Genomic DNA, 25,329 nt, shown 5'->3' with positions numbered 1-25,329 from the left:
GGGGGGGGCTAGTCTGCTGAGGAGGGCTTAAGCCCCTCTCAGAATGATATCTCACTGAGCATTTATACTGAAGCAGTACAAAACAGCCTATAGCCACCTGGAAACACTTGGTACAGTGGTAAGACATGCACCAACTCTTAAAGTAAGAGGTCAGTAGCTGTAGGAAAATATATATGTTTAGTTTTTTACTACAGGTTTTTGCTTGACTGCTCTATTAGGGTGAGCATTCTATTACAGTATAAAGATCTATATCACAGTTTTCAGCCCCACTCCAAGAAGGATAATTTATTATGTTCATTAATGCATTGCCAAAATAAGTTTTTATTACAACTACAAATAATTGTAATCTGATGTTTTAGTTAAAATACTTCAAATTGTACCTATAAGTTAATTTTGGTGAACTTTGAGACTGTTTGTGAAAGCTAAAATGGCTACAGCATCTGGGAGGCCTCGCTACCAGAGATTCCATATTCTGGTCAGCCCCCTTACATCAACTACTTCCTCTGCCAGTCATTGCATTTACTGAAGCTGTAAACTGTCATCTTAGAAATTATGGAGAGGCAATTGGACAGCTGTTACTTTTTTTGTGTCATTTGTTATTAAAATGATGTCATGCATGATGCATCAATGTTTGCTGTAAAGTGAGGCAGTACAAATAAGATCAATCATCGAGTTTTCCTGTCTTAATTTCTTGATGCCATTTTGCAGTATTTAGTTTGGCAGAATTGATATGGATGACAGTAGAATTCATAAAGATAATGACAAGACTTCAAGTTGGATGGAAATGATTGGATCATGACACTACTAATCTTATACAAGGCATTGTCACAGAGAGAAATGTCCAATTTGCATGGAGCATAATGGCTGCACACTTGCATTGTGATAATGACAACTATTAACTGTTTTGTGTATTATGCATACGTGTGTGATATTGTGTATGCAAATGCATTATTCTCATTATTGATTGTTTATTGTTTTACTTTGAAGCCCTGCAGCAAGCAAGTCTTCCCACTACTACTAAACGCTACTACTTGCCATACAACATGTAGAATAAAATGAATGTATATAGCTGACAAATATTTATCAGGAAAGCTGTCACAAAACAGCAATGTAAGTGATATGGATGGTATGTATTGACATCTTTATTGAGATTGTCACATTATAGATAATTAATGAGAATTGTGTATGGATACATAGTACATGTGTGTTTTTGTGCGTATTATTCAGTATATAACGAACTAATGTTCTGCTTGCAAAGACCTGTAAAATAGACACCTGTATTGCAATATAATTGAATATGACTTACAATTTTTTCAATTTCCTCACTTGATGCTGTAAGCTGTGTATGTTCTTTGATGGTCTTAAGCGGTACACTCCAAGTTTTGGGTTGTATACCATCATTTGAAGATAGCCAGTGATCAAATACTTCTATGCGTGAATCCTCTGGCTCATCGGGATGCTGCTTCTTTGTAAGTGTTTGATTCAACCTCCAAACAGTAGGCAATCTTTTTCCAACAGTGGTGACCCTTGGAACTACCACTTTGATCAACTGAGACATTTTAGGCACTATATAAAGAAACACATTCAAAACTGATTACTGCATGAAAATATGTGCCACATATAGTATAATTATTTGGATAGACAGTGGTGTTCTTAGTTCATCTGTGCTATGTATATAGTTGGTAACAACAAAAAAATAAAATACACACACCAAAACAAAGCCCAGAAGGACGGAAAAGCATTACAATGTGTGGAGACCTTCATTGACTGATAATCAACTCTATACAAAAATACAGTTCAAAATGCCTATACAATATTATATAGTTTCAAAGCATCTAGATATGACAGCTAAACTTCTGAAGATACGAATGCATTACTAAAGTATAGTTACCTATACCTTTATCGTGGAGAGCAGGAACAGATTCTAATGCTGAATAGCCTGAAAATGAACAATTTTAGCAAGTAAAAACATTTCACATAGGACTCTTTATTCACAAGCTTATCCTTGTAAACAACATGCACAATGATTCTTATAATAAATGCTTAGTAATATGTTCCTTAAAGTTTAGGTTGTTGTACAAAAAATATCCCTGAACCAATTAGCTACACTACTAGAGTATTTTAATGCATTTAGCTACCTTCAATGTTGGCACAAACAGAAGACGGTAGTGCTTTGTAGGAATTTTAGTAACCTTAGATCTTTCATAATACACCAACGTGTTCTTTTGATGAATATCGAGGATGACATAAGGTGGAGGTTTTTCATCATTGTTTAGTGGACACTGTAAACAAGTCACTGGAGGTGTTGCTGATGGCATGCATACTTTGCTGATCTCTGAGATGAAGGACTCCACACAGATTAACAATTCCCTGTATTGATGAAGAAGTAGGGGTAACTTATCACCAGTTCGCTGCTCATCTTGAATTGTGATAAAGTATTCAATTTAAGGCTGAGACAACTGCAGCTGAAATTGTTGCCATTCTCCTATTTCAAAACAGAAGTATGCTGCTCCTCTGTAGATGCTATATGATAAAAGTTTTTAACATAAACCTTAGCAGTACTTGTTGAATACATGCACACATTACATTGCATTATATGAACACATACATACATATACATACATTCATGTGTACAAATGCATACACTGTAGTGACATTTTGTAAACCGATTTATGAGATGCCCTTTCTGGCAGCGCCATTGGTTGTTGAATATACTCTCTGGTACGAATCTGTTTGCAAAGTAGTAGAGAGTACAAATATCTCCTTGCTTATAGGGCAGTATGTAACTTTCTCATCATACACAAGAAGAGAGGGACCATGAACACCCTCCCTTTCTTTGACACATTCAACTCACGAGGAAACTTTGTGTTTGAAGGTAGCTCAGCAGCTAGGTCAAACTTACCTAATAAGCCCAACAAAATATTCTTATCATTAGACCGGCTGGATTGTTTTAGCATGTAATCAAGCAGTGGCTCACCAAGAAGAGCATACTTGTTGTACGCTCATAAGACTGTTGAAGCACTGCAGTGTTGGGAGTGTAATTGCTATTTGAGACAACTGTGCAGACAAGATCAGATACTTCCTGAGGAGATATGAACATTTCAGTTCTCAAAGAAGGCATTTCTAGATAGTAAAGCAGAATTCCCTTTTGGTGAAATACTGAAGTAGTGCATCAACCTCTTTTCTCTCCTTCAATACCAGCCATACTAGCTAAATCAGTAGCTTTTTCCAGTGTAAGCCTAACTGCAGTCTGTACTTTTTCCAGTATCTTTCCTTCAAAGTTGAGGTAGACAATTGGGTGCACATGTAGCATTGATCACCCACTCAGCAGCTTCCAAAATGGTAATCCTTAAATGATCAACAACCTCTGGATCAGGATTGCTGTTACCAATAAAATGGAAGGCTTCTTTTTGCGGATTCTGACAAATGCTCCAAGAAAGGCTTACCATCAAACAGCTGATAAATCATCTTGGCAATAGACTCTTGCTCTTCTAGCATGTGCTCCAACCATCAAAATTGTAGGAACACGAGCAGAAGTTGCTCCTTTTGGTGCCTGCTGTACACAGAGTGAAGTAGAAGCTCAATGGTCTCAATATTGATTTGCATTCCCCTGGTTTTGATCTTTTTTCCCAAACCTACCAAAACGCTGTCGACTGATCACTGGATCGTGTAGCTGTTTTGAAGCATCAAACACCAACAAAGCTGTATCTTCAATGGCCAAGCACAGGAAGTGTATTATAAAATATACTTCCTGTCCACCAATATCAAAGACAATAATTCTGATCATGCCATCTTAGGAGATTGCTTCACTAGCTGCTGTGGCTTTGGCTGCATCAATGACTTCTAGGGGAATTGGCTCTGTAGGTGTTACTGGTGAGGTGTGTTCTATTGATATCAGAGATATGGTGGATTTGACTTCACTTCGGTGCTGCTTAGGTATCTCAGATATTCGAAAAGTAGCAGTGATTGTATGCCACTTAGTAGAAGCCAGCTGACGATCAACACTGCAAGAGTTGATGGACACTACCACTGTAGATGTCTGGGTAGGTTGGAAGGGCTTGTTTAAAAGAGTGTTAATTGTCATTGTCTTGCCTGCTTCTTCAGCTCCAAGGTGACAAGCTTGAATTGGCTGCAAGATCTAGAACCTCTCTTTAGAGCTTCTTGGTAGCATCTGATTACAGATACATCAACTGATTCTTGTCCATCTTGCACATTACTACCTATATTTACATGAATAATTGTTCATCACATACAATTAAACTTAGTACCACAATTCAACTATAAAACCTTCTAACATGTGCCCTCAAGCTTGAGCAAATATATATCACAGTAAATCAATGAATGGCAAACTACCACAGTAAGAATTGCACAACAAATATGTGATGCAGCTATACATACACTGGAATTTTAAAACAAGTTTAGCACTACCGTACAGTGATACTATGAATTGACCCCTGTATGGTACTCCCTTGATTCTAGGACCCCATACACCTTATATTTGTATATCTAATGTCTATACTCAGTAGAGTTTCCCTGTGAGTATTGGAATAGCATTTAAATGAGCAAGGACACATCCGGAGGCAATTAAGGCACACACAAATAATTTATTCGAGCAATTTGATTTTGTGATGCCAAATTACTCTATTAAAAATTAATTTTACCAAAACAGTTGTCTTGGTTGTGTCTCAATAGTATGCCACTAATGATTGTGCTACTGTTATAACACATATGGTACCTGTTGTATATAGTGTTACATCTGAACAATAGTGAACTCCAATACACAGTAGTATTTTCATCACAACACAAGTATTCCTCATGCTGATACGTACATGTACCACCATAACTGGGGGGTCAGGGGGCCATGGCCTCCACACTATTTTTCAAAAGTATGTTTTGGTCTCCACACTTTTGGGGCCAAGTAGCTCAGGTTGAAAAAAATCTGCCAAAGTTATACATTCACAGAAGAAATACATACCTTCATACAAGAAGACATGCAACCACCATAGAACAGCACAGTCTTTTGTGGCAGCACCAGTCTGTTGTGACTGCACAGCAACTATCAAGCTATCTACTGTATTAAACCCAAAAGTGCCTGTAATTTTATTTCTGTTTAGTTCTGGCACGTAATATTTTGCTGTTCAAATATTTTTTCTGGAGCCTGTGCAGTAGAAAGGTTGCCACATTTGTGGTAGCTAAAAGCATTACCCATGCATCCTCTGAAGGAAACTCTTCTGGTCTGATACCATGGTTGCATCATAGATAATGTATGCGTTCCATTTTGTCCACTACTTTGCAGACATACATTATCTATGGTTACATGTTCACATAATTTGAATAATACCCATGGAAGAGTCGTAGGCAAGTAGACGCACATTCAGTACAGAGTTTTGGCTAAATGAAGTATGACAGCCTACCGTTAATGTGAGTCTGTGAAACATTGCATATGTTAGTAAAGTCCACATCATCCATACAAAACTACTTAACATTATATACGTACCAGTGTTTTGGCACTTCCCCCTCCACTGAGATAGAGATATGCAGAGGGAATAAAACTATATAGCACAAGATCTCACTACAGTCAACTGTCTTGACCATGCTGCTAATTATGCTCTGAAATTCTAATTTTAGCAGCTACAATTAATTCACACACAACTATCAGTTGCCCTGACTGTTAGACATGAGGATACATGTAGTTTATAGGCATAGCTAATATACTGGTAAAGCTAGCAGCATAAGTAACATAATACCATCTATGCTACATTACAGGTAGTAGCCCATTAAAATCCATTAAAGACTGCGATTACTATGTTTGTATAATTATAAGACTGTAACCTGAAATTCCTGTGTTGGGGGTGGCACCCAAATGAAGAGAATGTGATACTACAGAGCCTGAGGGTTTCTAAGTTCCATAGAACCCTGTGTTTTGAAGTCTGACTTATTTAGACCACAACCATCCTACATATATGGTGATAAATCTCAAGTAGCAGCCTTTGTTATTTCATTGATACCCCACATGCTGTGGTCTTACTAGGTTGAAAATTTAGTATCTTTAGTTGATAGTTTACTGTTCAAATTGGCATATCTGTGCATATTTGTATAGTTATTTTTCACATATTTTAATGTACTCTCATAGTTCTTACATCATCTGTTCACTATGTCTGACCATGGGAATGAAAGAGAGTCCACATGCCAGAAGGAACTTTTGGTAATAATCTAATTCTTGATTTCAGAAATTGATGTTGTCATCACTACAGGTGAGGCAATCTGTTATAGTGCATTTGTGAGGATCATGTGGTTTATATTTCTTCCTATCTTTCAATGGTTTTATAATGCATCTAGGGCCACTGTGTGGTGATGTCGTTACTTCTGGACTGGTGGACAGACAAATTGGAGAACTGTGATAGTTGGGTGTAGCCCATTAGCCTCGTGTGGACTCTTCAGCGGTGTGTATTGTGTTATCATGATGTGCCATACTGTATCATTTAGGGTGCAATCGTCAAGTGTTTCTGGCATTTCCCAGAGTGCTCCGGAGGTTTGTGGTCTCACTTAGTGGGTTAGGTGAGAATTTGTGTGTCATATAGCTCAGTCAAAGATATGAAAAGAATATAATTATATATATAATTGTTTCTATAGAATAATTTTATTATTTTATGTACATCCAGGGCATATATGCAAAACAGTTTAATGTAGTTCTCAATTTTCTTTTTGTAGTTGGTGTTGACCAGTTTATGAAGGAGGCTATAGATGTCGTGTATAGGTCTATGCAAATGGAGCCATCAAGTTGATTAATAGACATAGCTAGATTTTTTTGTGTAGTGATCTTCAGGTGTCACATTAATAAGCACCAGTTGCAATGTGAATGTTTTAGTGTTTGAAGTGTGTTTGTATGAAAATTGTTATAAGAGTTCAATGGCATTCACAAATGTGGGGGGTGGTAAGTTATCGGTCCAGCTATGGTTGTGACAAAAGAAGGTGCTCTAGTGTGGGATGTACCCTCCATAGCCTTGCTCACCTGATGTGTTGTGTGGTAAAGTATGTGGAGAGCAGATCAGATGATGGCATATGGTTAACAGTGTTCTCTACCATGTTGGCTATCTGAGGTAAGTAGAAGGTGAACAGTGTTGGGGGTAACGCGTTACATAATACGTGTTACATAATAATTATTATGCGCTTGTCAATTTCATGCCTCACCCCCGGGGGGGGGGGGGGATACAGGGGATTTGACAAATCGTGGTGTCAAATTCCCCACTACTGGGGAAAAATCGGCTGTCAAATCCCCCACCCCCTAGTAGGGGATTTGACAACACCTCAAGGATGACTAAGCACATATTTCATGCATGCGACTATAGTAATAAACCTGCCCTGTAGCTAGTAAAATTATAGCAAGTGCGATTTTATTGTTTAGAAATGCAATTACCGAAAATCGGTTAGTGAATCATTGGACAGCTGTCAATTGCCCCAGGGGTGGGGACAAGAAGCAATGTCAAATTCCCACCTGGGGTGTGGGGACGCCCGGGTGTGGGGGGGTGGGGCATGAAATTGACAAGTGCATTACTTTTGTGTAATATAACGAAATATGCTGTAAAAACAGGTAATATAACTCAAGTTACCTTACTTGCAAATGTCGTTACCCAAGTAATGAAGTCAGTTACTGTATGTTTCTACTGACTGAGTAACTGACTGACTGTGACTGACTGATGCCTTCAGACTCGATAATGGCTAAGGCTATGGGCTTGATTTTTTTTACTGTTCGACGTCGCTTCGGCCCGACAGGTGCCTTTTGGCATACCGCATGCAGTACGTACAAATACAATGCATTCTTCATGAACTTAGGGGGCATCTCCAAACTGATTTTGGTACGCTTAACGTCATAATGACGTTAAGGGAGGAGGGGGATTCAGGCCATGATGTAGCTGAACTCTCTAGCATCCATTACGCTTCATTGTGAGCTATGTTAGACCCGTTACACAGCATTACAAATCAAGAACTGTTCGAAAAGCACCTCTGCAATCAAAGTAACCTATATGAAAAGTACGAATAATTTCTGTTGCAAAGGAAAGCCATCATTTGCTACTGCCAAATTGACACTTTTTGCTGTCAGCAAAGATGAATGGGACTCAAAGGAGGACACTGGTAAGTCCATGAAGAATGCATTGTACGTAATGCAGTATGCCAAAAGGCACCTGTTGGGTCAAAGCGATGTTGAACAGTGAAAATCTCAAACCCATAGCCTTAGCCGTTATCAAGTTACACTTGCCTGAAGGCATCAGTCAGTCAGTCAGTCAGTAGAAAATTCTGTTTAATAATTAAAAAAAATTCTGTAGCAACTTGTTGAAAGTGTTTCGGGTCAATCTGAAGACTTTTTTGGGCTTAGTTTTACCTAACCAATACTGCTTCATCGTTGTCAGGGAAAAGAGAGGCTGGCTTTTGGGTGATGTTTCTTCATGGGCCATGCCTACTCCTTTGTGGTCCCTCCTATACAGTTCTATCGTACTGTATGATACACATCAACATCATGATGCTCAGAAACAATCACAATTAATTCCAGAATTGCTATAATCTCACAGCCCTAATAATAAGTTGAATAATTGGTAACAGCCAATATTAGCTAATTTGTGAATATCAGTATCGGTAACGAAGCGGAAATAATTAGCCGATTAACTGAAGCCCACAATCAATCAATAGAGACAGTAATAATTATACATGAAAGTGCTGAATGCAGTAAAAAAATTATTTGTTTCAACTGCTTTGGCTTGTATGTCTATGAAAAGTATGATTGCAAGGTTATAGCAGGCTAAATTTATGGGCTGTCCATGCAATTAGTTAACTGCTCTTTGCAGAGTCTGGAATCCCACTAAAATCACTGTTTGAGGAGCTGCCTCATAACAATTTGGCTTCCAAGTCCATGAAAGGGGTCAGTGGTAAAGCTGTAACAGACCTTGTAGATTGGTCCACCCATGCAATTATCTACATTATCATTACAAATGCGATGTACACAAACTTTATGTGATTTTCTACTTCTCATCCCTTTATGAAGAATTGAAGAATAACAATATATAATCACTATTGGTTATATCGGCACATCGGCTACAGTAATGAGCATTCAGTCGGTATTGGTAATATGCATATCGGTACAACCTTAAAGGGTATGCATTGATAAATCCTATATAAAAAATCGATATACTCTAATAGAGCAGTCAAAACAGAATATTCATAATGGAACACTATTTACTATCTTGATAAAGGAGCTAAATTTTGAGTTTTACAGAGAATTTGAATGGATCATTACACTTTGGAAATGTGGAATCTGGAATAACGGATATCTAGTTTTACAGATTATACAAATAGCTATGTAACACTGCGGTGTGGGCAGATCAAACGAATTTTTGGGTATACATATCCGATATTACCCGTGGTTAGGGAATTATCTGTATAATGCTCTGTGTACTGTAGAGCTAAAACTTTCTCCAACAACTTTGCAACAATCGAGCTCGGCAACAATTAATCGGACTAACCACTGAAATGGGCTTACATTACAACGTTTCCAATCACTAGGAAATACACCAGTTTTTAAGGACTTGTTATCAACTGGTAGTATGGAAGTGACTATCTCTTTTCCCGTCCCCATACAAAAAAGTGGTTTGGATATACGGGGGACCATACATGCCATACGCGCTGGTGGGCAGAAGATCGAAACAAGGAATCCGAAAAGTCACAATATACCCTTAAACACCCCCTAACAAAACAATTAGCAACAACTCACTGATGCCTCCTGTCTTGTTCACTAGAAGGCGCTGACCAGGTAGATGCTGACGTCAGCGTCGTGCAAGTCCCCGTCCCCCCACATGCAGTTGTACGCATGCGTAGATTCACCGTACTACCTTACTGGCGTGTCTGTTTCGGTCAACTAGTCAAGCGAAAAATGTCTTCATATGTGCCCGACCAGATAAACTTTCCTAAAGAAGAAGAAAAGACGTTGAAACTCTGGAAAGAATTGGACGCATTCCAGACCAGCTTAAAGCAGTCCAAAGACCGTCCTAGGTAATATAAGAGTTGTATGTTAGTGTAGCTGTCTGATTTAGTCTGTAAAAAACCTTATGACAATTGTGATCGTGCACGAATGTATTAGAATACACCGCGAACCCCTTGTGTAGGTACACCTTCTACGACGGACCGCCATTTGCAACAGGTTTACCTCACTATGGTCACATACTAGCAGGAACTATTAAGGTGTGTGTAGTCCTAATAGTGTAAGACATATCTGCTGTGTGTTATCCCTACCCCACGTGTGTAGGACACAGTGACACGGTATGCCCACCAGACAGGACATCATGTTGAGAGAAGGTTTGGGTGGGATTGTCATGGGCTACCAGTGGAATATGAGATTGATAAAACCCTCGGTATAAAGGTGAGTAGCATGGTATATAAATCTGTTAATGTGGACACTTGAGGACACCTACATAATCCAGACACTTAGTTAAGATATATACTGACCTGGACTACTATTGGTTGATCATGATGTCTGTATCACACTAGCTAGAGCCTGTTATGTGGACTATATTGCTATAATCAGTCATCCCAGACCACTTCATCTGTTCCTTTGGGTAAATTACTGTGCCATCATTAATTTGACCAACTTGGCAGTTGACTACTTGTATAGATGCTCTGAAAAGTAAAGGAGAGCCAGTAACAGCAAGGTTTACCAACTCCAGTAACCTTCAGCTTATAATAATAGTACTTATTATTATATTGGTAGTTGATCTTGCTGGGTTATCTTTGACAAGGGACCACCTCCATGTATGATGTGACAGTATGTTAGTACACTACATATCATTACCATACATTGTTATGTTACAGGGCCCAGAAGATGTGAAGGCGATGGGTATAGGAGAGTATAACAAAGAATGTAGGAAGATTGTAATGAGATATTCTACTGAATGGAAGGTTTGTGATAAGAGGGCAACCAGCTCAGTGCTAGGATTAACAAAATCAACCTCTGTTAACCATTGTGTGTGACCAAAACCCATTGTAGTTGGGAAATTTACTATGATTAGCGTCATATGAGCAATATCTTAATAATGGCTGACCTATGTAGCTATTTCTAGCACTGAGAGGGTTGGGTGCTTATGTTTAAGGGTGCTCTTATATTCTGGTTACAGGAGATAGTTACAAGGTTGGGACGCTGGATAGACTTTGATAATGATTACAAGACGTTGTATCCATGGTTTATGGAGTCTATATGGTATGTGGTTGAATTATTAACATTGGTTACCATGGTGATAATACAGGTGGGTGTTCAAGCAGCTTTATGACAAAGGACTGGTTTACCGTGGTTACAAGGTGAGGGGCATATTTTAATATATCAGTGATGAAGTAGTTGTTGGATCAGGTGATGCCCTACTCTACCGGATGTAACACACCATTATCCAACTTTGAGTCTGGTCAGAATTATAAGGATGCTGTGGATCCTGCTGGTAGGTGCTTATGTATATATAAGGAGGTGCTTGTATAGTAAGTGTTTTTTTTGTATTGGTTAGCAATGTTTCATGTGTAATAATTTATTTTAGTGGTGCTTATTTTTCCAGTGATAGTCAATTTTCCACTTGATGATGATCCTAATGTTAGTGTGATAGCATGGACCACTACTCCTTGGACGTTACCTAGCAATCTAGCTCTCTGCGTACACCCTGACTTCACCTATGTTAAGGTTAAAGGTGAGACTTAAATTTGAGTACTATTTGGGTCTAAATGGTTGGGAATTGCATCATTGTTATTGCTTACAATGGAACTACATCAAAAAGAACACCCTAAAATGTGAACACCGTGATAATCAGGACACTTGTTCATGGTCCTATTTAGACCCCTCACTAATAAAGACTGCTTTAACCCGTAAACCCGCAGAGATCTTTTTGGGAATGCATGTTTACACGGTATAAGCATGCGTGGTGACACTAGGTGGGGTAACTTAATTTTTATAACCTACAACTACACATTGATCAAAAGTCTGTTCACTGGGCTACTTGGAGAAGGTTAAATGAACACTGTAACTACAGTGGCTTACTTGTTATGAAGTGATGAATAACAGTGAATCATGTCTCCGTGTTTCAAAGCTCTTTCGACGTATTTAATTTCAATTGTGGGTTTACTCACGTGACATATATGGCTTGATAGAAACTTTAACAGCGACTCAAACAGAAGTGATAGGAGCAAACCACCATTGACTTATGGGCCATTTTATAAAAGTATGTGTGCACAGAATTTGTGTTTCCTTACCGAAAATTTTATTTACACGGCTAGTTTTGACCTTATCATTTATGTAGCGTTCTAAGTATTATTTTAATCCTTGTTAATTAAACAGGTTTAAAGGTTAGGTTAGTGTCCAGAACAAAGTCTTGGTTTAGTTGAACATTTAAATCTTGTATACGTATACATGTACATACTATTGGTCATGTGTGTGAATTAAGGCTTTTTTAGACCAATCAAACAACAGTATTTACATCATGTTGGAGGACCGGTTGGAGGCATTGTTCAAGAATCCTGAGGAGTATGCTATATTGGAAAGGTTTGATAAGCTGGATTAGTTGTAGTGATGATATGATCTCTTCACAGGTTCAAAGGGATTTCCCTACTGAACAAGAAGTATCAACCATTGTTCTCTTATTTTGCCCATGTGAGCTATAGAGGATGCGAAAGCTGTTATACCAAATCCTTATTCTCCCTTACAGATGAAGCAGTCAGGTGGTGATCAGGGAGCATTCCGTATCCTTTGTGATACTTACGTCACATCTGATAGTGGTACTGGTGTGGTCCATCAAGCACCTGGGTTTGGTGAGGTAAGATGATCTCACCAATGAGGTCACATGACATCACACATGCTATAGGATGACTTCAGGGTATGTACACATTATGGGGTGATCAGGAAAGATGAGCAGGTAGTGTGTCCTGTAGATGAGACTGGCTGCTTCACTAGTCAAGTGACTGACTTTAAGGGACAATATGTCAAGGTATGCTAGGTGTATTTTCCTGAAAACATACTGTATTTGTAGTATTTCATAATCTTATTGTACACTAGTCAGCAGATAAAGGGATCATGAAGGTACTCAAACAAAATGGCCGTCTTGTTCACCAAAGCACAATGAAGCACAGCTACCCATTCTGCTGGAGGTAAGTAGAGGGTGTGGTTGATATCAATAAGAACAGTTCCTTACAGGTCGGAAACCCCCCTCATCTACAAAGCTGTCCCCAGCTGGTTTGTGAGAGTTGAGAGTATCGTTGATAAACTGTTGAAGAATAATCAGAAATGTTATTGGTAAACATGTTTATGTTGTAGTAACATGTATACATACATAATAATAATAATTGTTATTCTACCCCTCAGGGTACCAGAGTTTGTTAAGGACAAGAGGTTTCATAACTGGCTGAAGGATGCTTGTGATTGGGCCATCTCTCATAACCGATACTGGGGAACTCCCATCCCATTGTGGGTATCAGATGATCTCCAGGAGGTATGACACTGCAACTATTAAGGTTCAGATAATTGTGACTGTTTGTAGAAAAACTGATCTTACCACATATTTAGTATTGAGAAATGCCCAGTTTTAAATATTTGAGATTATAGCTTGGAAAGAAAGATGTGTAGAGATAAATTTGGTCTATCACAACTGGTTAAACTGAGAGAAATTTTCCAGCACGGGTCTTTTACAACAATACAGAGCTGTATACTGTAGATATGCATCCATATGAGATTTGCTGATAACCGATATTGAATAATATTTTTCAATCCGATATATGTAATACTGCAAGCTTGTCTTTCAACTAATTTACTAGTTTCCATTTACTCTCCTTCTAAAGCATTCCTGTTTAGTGCATAACCATTACGTAATATATCCCTGTTGTTAGGTGGTGTGTGTGGGATCAATTGCTGAGTTAGAAGAATTGTCAGGAGTCAAAGTGACCGACCTGCATCGTGAGAAGTGAGCCGGTCCGTCTCTGTGTGTCAGTCCTGTACACCACACGCTACACAGTGTGGACCCCATAACAATTCCCTCCAAGACTAGACCGGGAACTACCCTACATCGGATCAGTGAAGTGTTTGATTGTTGGTTTGAGAGTGGAAGGTGATTTCCCCTGTGTTATTATCATGTGATCACTTGTATGGTTTCACAGCATGCCGTATGCTCAGAGCCACTATCCATTTGAGAACAAAAAACAATTTGAGGCTACCTTCCCAGCTGACTTCATTGCTGAAGGGATTGACCAAACAAGAGGATGGTAAGTGTGTAACTGGTGTACAAAGATTATATGCTCTTGAATACATTCCCTACTTTGTATTAAGTAAACATATTACAGTGTTATGTTGTTATGTTGTGCCTGTGGCTGTGAAATTTTTTTCCACAACAAAACTGTGGGTATTTGTTCTTTACATTATCTGTTATAGCAGCATATGACGTACAATGAGGTTCAACATTGACAATTTGGTGCAATTTGTATGTCTGTCTATCCTATTGTTAATGTTGTAGGTTCTACACACTTCTGGTGATCTCCACAGCACTATTCAACAAGCCTCCCTATAAAAACCTGATTGTGAATGGATTAGTACTAGCTAAGTGAGTAGGTGTAGTGATGTCATCATGTAATGTCATTACATCATGTGACATCATCATAGAGATGGTCAGAAGATGAGCAAAAGGTTGAAGAATTATCCTGATCCTGTGGAGGTGGTGAACAAGTATGGAGCTGATGCTCTAAGGTCGGTAGGGGCTAACAGTGAGCTTAACACTGTTGGTGATGTCATACTGTTACGCTATACACGTTAATCCTATTATGCTGGTCATACAGGTTATATTTGATCAACTCGCCGGTGGTCAGGGCAGAGGTGCTCAAATTCAAGGAGGATGGTGTTCGTGACGTAGTGAAGGATGTGTTCCTCCCATGGTACAATGCTTATCGCTTCCTTGTGCAGAATGTGCAGAGATTAGAAACTGTGAGTAGTGGGTGTGGTCTTGTGTTGGTGGGACCTGGATACTTCACCCTCCACCTCCTTGGGACCAAGTGACCTGATTATCAAGGTGTCCTACTAAGGGATATTGGGACCTTAACTAAATATTGTCTGGATCATGTTGGTGTCATCCTATATACGGTGTAATCTATTGAAATCTCTCCTAATGATCATGACCTCAACATGTCAAAACTTTGATCTGTATGAAAAGGCGAAGATTTTGTTGCCTGTAATTTAAGTCATATCCATGGCAAAGCGTTGCTGTGTATTATCGTAATAAAAGTGGAATGCCATTATCCCAAAAGTGGTCACCATTGTCTTGGAGTTATTTATACGTAGGTTGCATCCATTATTTATTTAAATCCACAATGCAGATGTACGTAGATGTTTCCTGTGCTGCATTACACATGTACCTATCATTGTTTTCTAATTACCAGGAGGAAGGAATATCATTTAAACATGATGATACACTGACCTATACTAGTACTAATCTGATGGACAAGTGGATAGTGTCCTTCACTCAGAGCTTGTTGTCTTTTGTTCATGAAGAAATGGACCGTAAGTGTGTACAAGCATGGATACTATACTAATAACACGGGATTGGAAGCTCCGTTTGCGGGCTCAATATAGCTTGTACATTCCAAATAAGCACTCCTCATAGTTTCACGGACTTGCCTTTCAGTTGGTGAAGGCCACAAAAATCTGGTTATATTGATACTAACTTAGCTAAGGGTAATGAAGAACAAGTATAGGGTGATATATGAGCTAGTATTTCTGTGCAATTAAGCTCAAATTGTCTTGTAGCACAACGTAAATTGGGGAACACTATGAAACCGTATTCTGTACTCTTGCCAAGACTTTGAAGACATACAGTGAAAACTAATGGAATTGTATTAAAGTGCAAATGGCTTGTGCCGCACATTGGTACAATTCAACACTTTTTCCAGAAGATTTTTAGTGTTAATCAAATGACAAGTGACATACTTTGTGTACCTGTTTCGGGTATTTCTAAGCGTCCTCCAGACAATTGCTAAAATTATGGCGAAGCTAAATGATTCGTGTAACCAATTACAGTAACCAATTACAGTTCTTTGTTTTGTACGGACCAGTTTAAGCTCGTGGAACAAGACTCAAATCCCATCCTGTGATAATAGAGCATAGCAACCAAGATAGCAACATAACTAATGACATGACGCAACCATCAAATTAATTACTTCCGGTACAACGAGGAGTGCCGGCGTGCAAAACAGAGCTTCCGATCCCGTGTTATTAGTATAGTATCTATGGTACAAGTTATATATAAAGTGTATGATAATGTACAAGTGTATCTGGACAATTTAGGATGTTTGGAGTTTAGTCCATAGCATCTTGGCAGTTCGTCTTGCTGTGTAAGTTTGACAGACAGTCAGCATTGTCTAGTATCTCTGTCCTTGTCATATGACATAGTGAATAGTGAGGAAACAAGGCTTTTGAAAGGAGCCCCAATAGTGGCTCAAAGAATGGCTTTACTATTGCAGCACACATACATACTCTTTCTGCCACTATTTCTAACCACCCTACTACTCTTAGGAGACAAACCCCAACACACGTATATACACCTCATGCACTATATGGAGATAACTCTGTTCCTAGCATAACATCCAAATAACTATTTTCTTGGAATACACACATATTGTAAGTATTTCATTGTGTTAGTAATTGAGTCCTCCATTCCTGTGGATGTGGTTGTGTAATACATTAATCACATGATCACATGATCACATGACTGTACAATGATAATCATTGGCAATTGCAGTTGTGCCCACAATTGTGTAGTTCTATGAGATTTAACCATTCACTGTTTGTCTCCCAATGACGAGGGTTTCAATTTAAAGACTGACCCTTTTAGAACAGTAGTGTATATGTATAAGTACTTTGGAAAATCTGGTACATACAGACATGTGTCCAGTGACAGCAGTCCCAAACTAATTGTAGTCAGGGAAAACAATGCCAAGTGGTTGCTACCTTATCAAAATGGCAACTATCTCACTGGACAGCTCCATGGCAACACCTCTGTAGACAGCAGTAGTAGATGTACCACATACTTGTATCTGTTATCATACATTGGCCCTAAGATCACTCATCTGGATGTTTGCTTTTCTTGTGTAGTGGACCAGTGCCTGAGCCAGCAGCTTTCTTGTCACTAGTTTCTGTGTTACGCTTAGAACATGTTATCAAATTAATTTTACATTTCTATGAAACTCTGTTCTGTAGTCTTCTGAAACAAAGATATGCAGAAAGAGTCGCGTATTCTCTACAGAAGCTTGACTAGTGACCCGACAGAAAGGCTGTATACACCCTGTCTTTGATGGTCACATAGATGGATGGCTCTTTACACTCCTTCAATCATATGTAAGTGCTGAGGTTTGCAGCTTCTTGATTAAGGGTATGGGATAGTAAACCAGGGGGGCTTAGTGCTTTACCTCTAGTATCAATTAGCCCATGAAGACTTGTGGAAGTAAGTGACCATCTTGCTATAACATTCCAGGCAATACTTGTAGTATTATCTGTTATGACACATGCCACATTATTCTGTAACGGTTTCCAATACTGCTGCTATGTTCAGCATTGTGACTATCTGGGAGCTAGTACTTTGGGTAGAACCAAAGTACCTCTTAAGAGTAGCAACTTGTGGATCATTGAGCTGTATTTCCATAAACTTATTGGGATTTGCAAGCAAGATGTCTGTATTCACTGTTGTTGTCAGTGGGTTTGTCAGCATAGAAGTTACTAGTTCCAGTCAGTACAAGTACAAGATGGCCCCAGGAAAGAATCATAGCATATTTGACCCAGCAACTGCAATAGTGGTGATGATAGTCATAAAAAGTTTACCCATGCCTATAAAATGTTGTTTCTGACTCACTGACTATACCCCTTCCCCTCCCCCCTACCAGACTCAGAAGACACTGGAGAAGGATGTCTTTTATTGACTGCTGTACCTTTAACAGCTTATTTACTGTAGTGAAACTTGTCATCATTGTACCTATTACAATAGTCAGTTTTACTATGTTTTGTAGTGAAGTGGCTGCTGTCCCAGTCACCTGGCCCACTAGGTTGCATACTCATCAGATTTAGGTCAACTTGTTAACCAGCTAACTGCATCCTGCAACAAGTTTTGCTGTAGATGTTGGTGAAGAGGTTGATTAGATTACCAATGGCATTATTTGAGGCTTCAGGCTCAGCTACAAAGGAGATAATCAATTTAGAATTGGTGGTGAGATGGATTTGGTTTTGAGGGTAGTATAATTATGAGATGTTGCACATGGACGTTGTTTAATAATCTTGGACCACTGACTTCACTGTACAAGATTGTCTTGGGTATATAGATGCCTTGCCTTTGTCTCCAAGTATGATTCTTCAGTCATCATGTCCAAGTGTTGAGTAAAATAATTTCTGAGGTAAGATACTGCACAAGATATCAAGTGTATCAAGACCTCATCTCTTGAGATACAATTTGGTAATAAAAATCTAATTGTTTATAGTGTGTAGCTCTTGAGTTACATGTGTATACTGGTGATATCCATGTCACTCTCCTCTAGGTTACAGACTGTACACTGTTGTGCCACGTTTAGTTCGTTTCATTGACCAGTTGACAAACTGGTATGTCAGGTTTAACAGGCGAAGGATCAAGGTGTGTTACTGAGTCCATTAACTAGTGTGTCACTAAGTGTGTTCTCTTCATCCCCTCCCCGGTAGGGAGAGACAGGCCAGGAGGAGTGTCTACAGTCACTACATACACTGTATGATGTGCTCTACACCATGTGTAGAATGATGGTAAGTCTGTGTGTGCGCGTGCGTGTGTGTGTGGAACCAACAACAGAGGTTTGGTTATCTGAACTGATGTTGGGTGTGTGTGTTTATGCAATTAAAAAGCAAACACTGGTACAAAAGTGTCCTGGGAAGGACAACTTGATCGAATACTGTATACAACAGCTCAGTTTAATACTCTACTAAAAGCATACAACTCAATGGGACCACAATGTGTAGTAACTGATTATACCTACAATACCTCTCTTAAAATGATACAGTAGGCCATATTAGGAATGATGATGTTGGTCCCAGTAGGTTAAACTGATTACAGTTTCTTTGAAAGTTTTAGATCCCAAACTGTCCATAACAAAGAGATACAATGACAGAATATGACTACACTTACCTCTTGTAATATATTGTCACTACTACAGGCACCGTTCACTCCATTCCTCACGGAGCTGATGTATCAGAATCTGAGACAATTGTTGGTAGCCAGTCAGAATAGTGGTAATGCCAGTATCCATTATCTGATGATGCCTCGGGCTAAGTGAGTGATCACATGATCTCTATGGTTGTTGCTAGGTGACTTGTACTCTTACAGTATGGCAGTGGTTGATTTAGAGATAGAACAATCAATGGCCAGTATGCAGGTTGTGATTGAACTAGGAAGGGTGATCAGGGATAGGAAGGTGTTACCTGTTAAGGTAAGGATAGTTGTGTTTTATGTGTACACCCCTCATAGCATTGTATGGGTGTGGGTATGGGTATGGGTGTGCGTGTGCGGGAGTGTGCATGCGTGTATGCTGTGTGTACAGGAGTGTGCATGCATGTATGCTGTGTGTGCGGGAGTGTGCATGCGTGTATGCTGTGGTACAGGAGTGTGCATGCGTGTATGTTGTGTGTGCAGGAGTGTGCATGCATGTATGCTGTGTGTACAGGAGTGTGTGTTTGTTTACATGATTGTGGTATAGCATGGTATATGTGTAATGCAATTAACTTTCACCACAAAGTACATGACCATATGTGGAGTAACATATGACTCATTGTTGACACATGGTGGTCGTGTGATATGGACATAGTGTAAACTGTCTGAGTAAACAGTGAACAGCTACAGTAATTACTGATAGTGTGTGTTGGCCAGGAGCCATTAAGTGCTGACCTTGCAATGCCCTGGTCAGCATGGTATATGTAAATGCTTATTCTGCTCTACTGGCGGCGTGCCTCACTACTGTGAGTCTTGATTAAAGGCATATCCTTATTTAGTTGTGGCCAATAAAACAATATCATTGTTCAGTACTAGCTATTACTCCACTACACTACAAGCTTGAACACAAGAAACTGGTCATCCCAGCTACATGTGTAGTTTAATTGCATATGACCAGACCTTCATATTTTTATGATATTGTAATCATCTACTATATGCACATAAGAGTTTATACACTACAGCTACTGTAGCTATATCACAAGTGATGGTCTATCACACTTTACTGGTTTGTATTATTTCCTCTTGTCACTTCATGTAGTATCCTCTTCCAGAAGTTGTGGTGATCCACAGAGACCAGTCTGTTCGAGATCATGTGAGCTCACTAAAGAGTTATATATTAGAGGTCAGTCACACATACTGTACACACTTGGTTACACACTTGGTTACACACTTGGTAACACACTTGGTTACACACTGTTGCTATGCAGGAGTTGACTGTCAAAGAACTAGTTGTTGAGACCGACGAGAAGCCATACAATGTACAGTTGAAGGCACAACCGAACAGTGAACGACTTGGCAAGAGACTTAAGAGAGAGTTGAAAAAAGTGTCAGCAGCCATTAATGGTGAGGATCCGTAGGAAAGCACTATTAACATGTTAGGTGATGTAACTGTTAATCAATCAAAATAGTTCAATTGTAGGGCCAAACTGCATCAAAGAGACCTTTCAATGCACAGAACATGCCTAGACTGCTTGCATTCAAGTTTTAAGGATGGTTTCCATATAACCGCAAACTGCCTGTGTTGTTCAGAGCATCTGCAGTAGTCTGCAACTAGCCACTCTGGCCTGTAGCAGTAGATATCAGTCCACTACAGGACTGTATTTCTCCATATTACATGAAGTTTAATGAACCTTGGCAAGGAACCTGGCAGCAAAGGTATGTCTTTGTTACAACATGGCCCATTGCAGTTTAGTGACACAAGACAAAGTGTGGTACACATGTTGGCTTCTTTGTGGTGAGCTTTGCCAGTGCTTGCCTGTGGTGTTTGTTACAAATTCTCCTGCCTCAGATACTGAAAAAACTGGAAAAGTCTCAACTCTTGAAGCACAGTTGTTGCAACACCAGCGAGTTATGTTTCTTACATGCTCCCATCAAGACCTTAGTTATAATCACAGATAGTTTGCAGTTATTTAGAAACCAGCCCCTTTGGTGACAAGATTTTGACTCATCAGCCTTCTCACAAGTCCCAAGTGAAAAAAACACTTTATGTTAAACTACTTACATTACCTTTGAGTAAATGGCTGGTGCACTATGTGTCAGCTAAAGTAGTGTGTGGTTAGCAAAGGTCATGACTTGCAGGCTTTGAGCGTGTTATATATGCATACATCAGTTCTGTCTCAACTTTGGGTTGTTTCTACTGAAATTCACAGTGTGTTGTACGTAATTACGTACTGTAACAAATGAGTCACTCTGGATAGTGACTATATTAGGTAGGTTAACTTCATATAGCAATGAAGCTTCTTATCTCATAGCATCCACGTGTACATAGTTGGACTACTTACTGTAGTATGTTTACCATTGTGGCTTGTCACTTCACATTGTTACAGCTTTCACTGAAGATGACATCAAGGAGTTACAGTCATCAGGGGAAATGGTAGTTGCTGGCCACACCCTAACAACAGAAGACATTAAACTACTCTACACTGTTGATACTTCTCAGTCCTCTAACTATGAAGCACACTCTGATGGGAAGGTGTGTCTGTCTGTGTTTAGTGTCTGTGTGTGTGTCTGTCTGTGTATAGTGTCTGTCTGTGTGTGTAGTGTCTGTCTGTGTGTGTAGTGTGTCTGTGTGTAGTGTCTGTGTGTGTAGTGTGTCTGTGTGTGTGTGTGTGTGTGTGTGGTGCAGTGCATGTCTGTATGTCTGTGCGATGTGTGTGTGTGTGTGTGTGTGTTAGACCAGTGTGGAACTCTCCAAAGTAAGAAGTAAGAACACAATAGAAAAGGTACTTGTAATTTTAGTCCCAAAGTGTTCATTATGACTACGACACCGTGTCAGGTTAATGCTCTAGTTTACACAACTAGTTACAGTCACTTGATAATGATACTGCTAGTATTATAATAGCCTATTCCACGTACAGATGTTAGTGTTACTCAATTGTACTCCAAGTGATGAGATGAAACAAGAAGGAATTGCTAGGGAGGTAGTGAACAAGATACAGAAACTGAGGAAGAAGGTAAGCATTACCATGTAATGGTTGCCATGTATCATATAACATCACATGTGCACGCACACTCTCATACTTGTTAACGCCATCATCATCATTCAATGATAAGTTTGTCCTTAGGTATTCTTGGCCAAATATACACTGTACTACTTTGAATACTCGCTTTGACGAGAAAGGATTTGTTCACACACACAACACTACACACAACACTACATGCACACTTAATAACAACACTCTCTACCACACAGGCAGGGTTGAAGGCTAGTGATGAAGCCAGTATAGTGTACTCATATGTGGGAAACCTGAAGAAAGCTGTTGAACTGTCTAATGTCATCAGTGACTATAAGGACTACATCACCACAGCAACAAAGGGTGATATTTCACCAGGTGATGCCCCTGGTGCTGATGTCATAGCAGAAGATGAACAAAAGGTAATTAAATGTCACCAGTTGACAACAAAGTACCAACACATAATATGTTAACGTGAAACCTTGTTAGTAGCCATACCTCCCTTAGGAAAGTGTTTACCCTCCTTGTGTTAACAGTTTCATTGTTAACCCTAGGAAAGTGTTTACCATATTTTAACCCATTAACATCTGTACTTGCAATACAGTGTGAATAATTCCCAGACTGTTTTTGTTGTCAATATTGTCCTGGGTGGCAAGGTACATCTTTCCTTGGCCCTTCCTTAGATTTGCATATTCTCCACCTATACATGATACAGTGCAGGTTTATTGTGCATCACATGCCACGTCGGGTTTCTACTAGTGTCTTGTATAAAGTTTGCCAGATGTTATGTACATATCGCTGTGTAGCAACCAACAGTCTTGGTCCTGAAATCTATCCACTAAAATATTACAGTAAACACCCACCCAAATTAAAACGACTGTTCTATTAGAGTATTTGTGTGTGTATTCTGTTAGAACAGTTGAACACTCTGTGTACAATATAAACCTATCTGTATGTTTCACTTATCTGAACACTTCATATCATTTCCTGAACACTTCATATCATTTCCTGAACACTTCTTATCATTTCCTGAAACCATTTTAGTTTAGAAGATCTACTGTATTCATTTCTCTTGCCCCCACAGATCAAAGGTTTGGAGGGAGCCAGTCTCAAGTTATGGTTGGTGTCAAAGAGACAATACCATACTACTGCTACAAGTAGTGGTCCCCCTCGATGTCGCTATGTCAACATGTCAGTGTTGCCGGGGTCCAGTATATGATGTGGTGGTACTACCGGAACATTGTTACTGGAGAACCCTGTGGGAGAAAATGTGTTGAGCTATGAGAGGTTACTACTGGAGGTATGGACTATAGTTGTGTATTGTGTGTGTATGAGGCAGTGAGGCCAAGTGGCTAGAGCACTGGCCTGAGGTTCAGGTTTGATTCCCAGTTGCTATTATTGTTTCCTTGTACTGACATTGCTCCAGTCTACCCACCCAACTAGGATCACCAAACTAGGATCACATACCTATTGAACTAGAAAATGTCAACATACCACACTACCATGTGATACATTACTATTACTCACACTGACTTGTCTTACAGGCTGGGGTGTTGTTCAACTGTCATGGCAAGAAGATCTCGCTATATCAACTAACCAAAGACAGTAAGTTACACACATCAATGTCTAATGTGTATTAAATATAACGGCTAGACCATGTATGGTTGTGTGTACTGTAAGGTTTTCTCCATATACAGTGCTCCCCATTTATCTGAACCAAGTACTTGGTTATCCAAACAGTAGAAATGATGACTGCTCTATTAGAGTATTTTGTCTACGATGAATGTTTTATTAGAGTATTTTAACAGAGCTCTGTATGTAAGGATTATCCGAACTTTGAGTATGTTTTGGTACCATGGGGGTTGGATAATCAAGGGAACACTGTAGAAATAGTTAAGACATTCGACCAATCATATTGGTTGTTTGTTAACTTCACAGTTAAGTGTAGAAATTACATGCACATCATTTCTATATTGTTGTCTTGCAAGAACTATTGTACCTTCATACCATAGTGTATACAATCATAGATAATAGAGGACATGAAAGGGATAGGAGACATAATGTGATGTCACAAAATACGTACATTTCTATTGGAATTCCGTGCATTGCATCACAGACATACTCGTTACACTTGCTGCGCTTGTATCAAAGAGAAACAAATTGTTGTAATGACAGAATTTGTAACTAACAACTGAAACTTTGCTACAATGAACTCAAGTAAGTAATCGAGGGAACTAGGATGGTACCAACCTTCAAGGAAGTTATACGTAAAATTAAAGGAGATTGAAAGTGAAAAAAAAATAATGGCCCAGAATTACTTTAAACTCCATAACTTTCTTGTAAATATATTCTATCCTTTTAACTGTGATAAACCTATTTCTTACCATTTAACAGAGAGAACCAGAGGGAATATCAGAACAAAACAGGAACTGTTGCTCAAAGAAATGACTAAGTCTTTTCCATTTTTACCAAAAGTTAAACCACTTAGCAGTACAACGCAACGGTAAAAAACTGTGTCGGTGACACGCCTAGCTTACCACAAGATTTGAAAGTGCAACCGGCTATACAAGAAGTGGTATGGACGGGGCATGAAGGTACTATGAGTGAAGGTATGACAGCGTGTAACAATCACAGTTAATGCGATATGCTTTGTTACAAAATCTACGGTCTGAATTCTCTCGCCAAAATCTCTCACAAAGGCCTCAATACTTGCTGTAACTATTAACGCTGCTTAGAACACTGCTTGAGCACAAAACTGTTTTGTCTTTCCAAGTCACGCATAACTAACAGAAATCAAACCAGAAATTTCTTGCGTTTCTTATCCTTTTTATGTACTCTATTATCTATGATACAATACAGTGATCATTGTGATCCACTAAATGGTCATGTGATTCAGAGTGATCATGTGATCACCCACAGGTGCACATGGTCCAGTAGAATACAGTTCAGTATTGGAGAAGTTGTCACCTAGCAACTGTGATGTGTCCAAATTACAAGGGACTACCATATTTGTACATGATGAGGTAATGCTATTTATAGTAACTACCTAATATAGTCATATATATCTACTAGGAGGTGTTAACAGGACAACTAGATGATGGAGC

The 25,329-nt window shown here is 39.2% G+C and overlaps 1 protein-coding gene and 2 long non-coding RNA genes across 9 annotated transcripts; 2 read left to right on the top strand and 1 right to left on the bottom strand.

Moving 5' to 3' along the window:
- Nucleotides 1–1,064: 1,064 nt before the first annotated feature.
- LOC136252578 (uncharacterized) lies at nt 1,065–9,914 on the bottom strand. Of its 6 annotated transcripts, none has more exons than XR_010699691.1 (6): nt 9,764–9,914; nt 2,623–4,220; nt 2,139–2,523; nt 1,898–1,939; nt 1,307–1,566; nt 1,065–1,260 (listed from the first exon to the last, which is right to left on the bottom strand). It is a non-coding gene; the product is annotated as an uncharacterized lncRNA (long non-coding RNA). The 6 variants fall into 6 exon arrangements; XR_010699692.1 differs by having other exon boundaries at nt 2,645–4,220; XR_010699694.1 differs by having other exon boundaries at nt 2,855–4,220.
- On the top strand, nt 1,068–6,909 carry LOC136252593 (uncharacterized). Its single transcript, XR_010699724.1, has 4 exons — nt 1,068–1,110; nt 6,134–6,254; nt 6,340–6,558; nt 6,712–6,909. It is a non-coding gene; the product is annotated as an uncharacterized lncRNA (long non-coding RNA).
- On the top strand, nt 9,782–25,248 carry LOC136252565 (isoleucine--tRNA ligase, cytoplasmic-like). Of its 2 annotated transcripts, XM_066045045.1 has the most exons (34): nt 9,782–10,041; nt 10,155–10,230; nt 10,295–10,408; nt 10,858–10,944; nt 11,160–11,242; nt 11,289–11,340; nt 11,390–11,474; nt 11,586–11,714; nt 12,475–12,562; nt 12,610–12,670; nt 12,726–12,833; nt 12,882–13,004; nt 13,073–13,164; nt 13,211–13,309; nt 13,379–13,505; nt 13,900–13,973; nt 14,025–14,117; nt 14,167–14,271; nt 14,520–14,606; nt 14,666–14,749; nt 14,839–14,983; nt 15,436–15,556; nt 18,577–18,668; nt 18,734–18,811; nt 19,219–19,334; nt 19,389–19,491; nt 20,311–20,394; nt 20,480–20,615; nt 21,599–21,744; nt 22,130–22,225; nt 22,465–22,647; nt 23,310–23,525; nt 23,770–23,830; nt 25,122–25,248. In XM_066045045.1, exons 1-32 carry the CDS (start codon nt 9,860–9,862, stop codon nt 23,442–23,444), a joined length of 3,384 nt encoding a protein of 1,127 aa, XP_065901117.1. In that variant the 5' UTR covers nt 9,782–9,859; the 3' UTR covers nt 23,445–23,525; nt 23,770–23,830; nt 25,122–25,248. The 2 variants fall into 2 exon arrangements, with proteins under 2 accessions (XP_065901117.1, XP_065901118.1); XM_066045046.1 differs by lacking the exons at nt 14,025–14,117; nt 14,167–14,271; nt 14,520–14,606 and having other exon boundaries at nt 9,784–10,041.
- Nucleotides 25,249–25,329: the final 81 nt, after the last annotated feature.

The sequence above is a fragment of the Dysidea avara genome, chromosome 4 (genome assembly GCF_963678975.1).
Source record: "Dysidea avara chromosome 4, odDysAvar1.4, whole genome shotgun sequence".
NCBI lineage: Eukaryota > Metazoa > Porifera > Demospongiae > Dictyoceratida > Dysideidae > Dysidea > Dysidea avara.
Note: the sequence above shows the minus strand (reverse complement) of the source record. Positions and strands in the feature narration are given on the sequence as shown.

What these genes read in the sequence shown, in the direction of transcription:
- LOC136252565 (XM_066045045.1), top strand. Translation starts at nt 9,860, where the DNA reads ATGCGTAGATTCACCGTACTACCTTACTGGCGTGTCTGTTTCGGTCAA. An exon ending in GGATGCTGTGGATCCTGCTG is followed by an intron (nt 11,475 to 11,585) that starts GTAGGTGCTTAT and finishes TTATTTTTCCAG; the next exon opens with TGATAGTCAATTTTCCACTT. An exon ending in AATGGATTAGTACTAGCTAA is followed by an intron (nt 14,607 to 14,665) that starts GTGAGTAGGTGT and finishes ACATCATCATAG; the next exon opens with AGATGGTCAGAAGATGAGCA.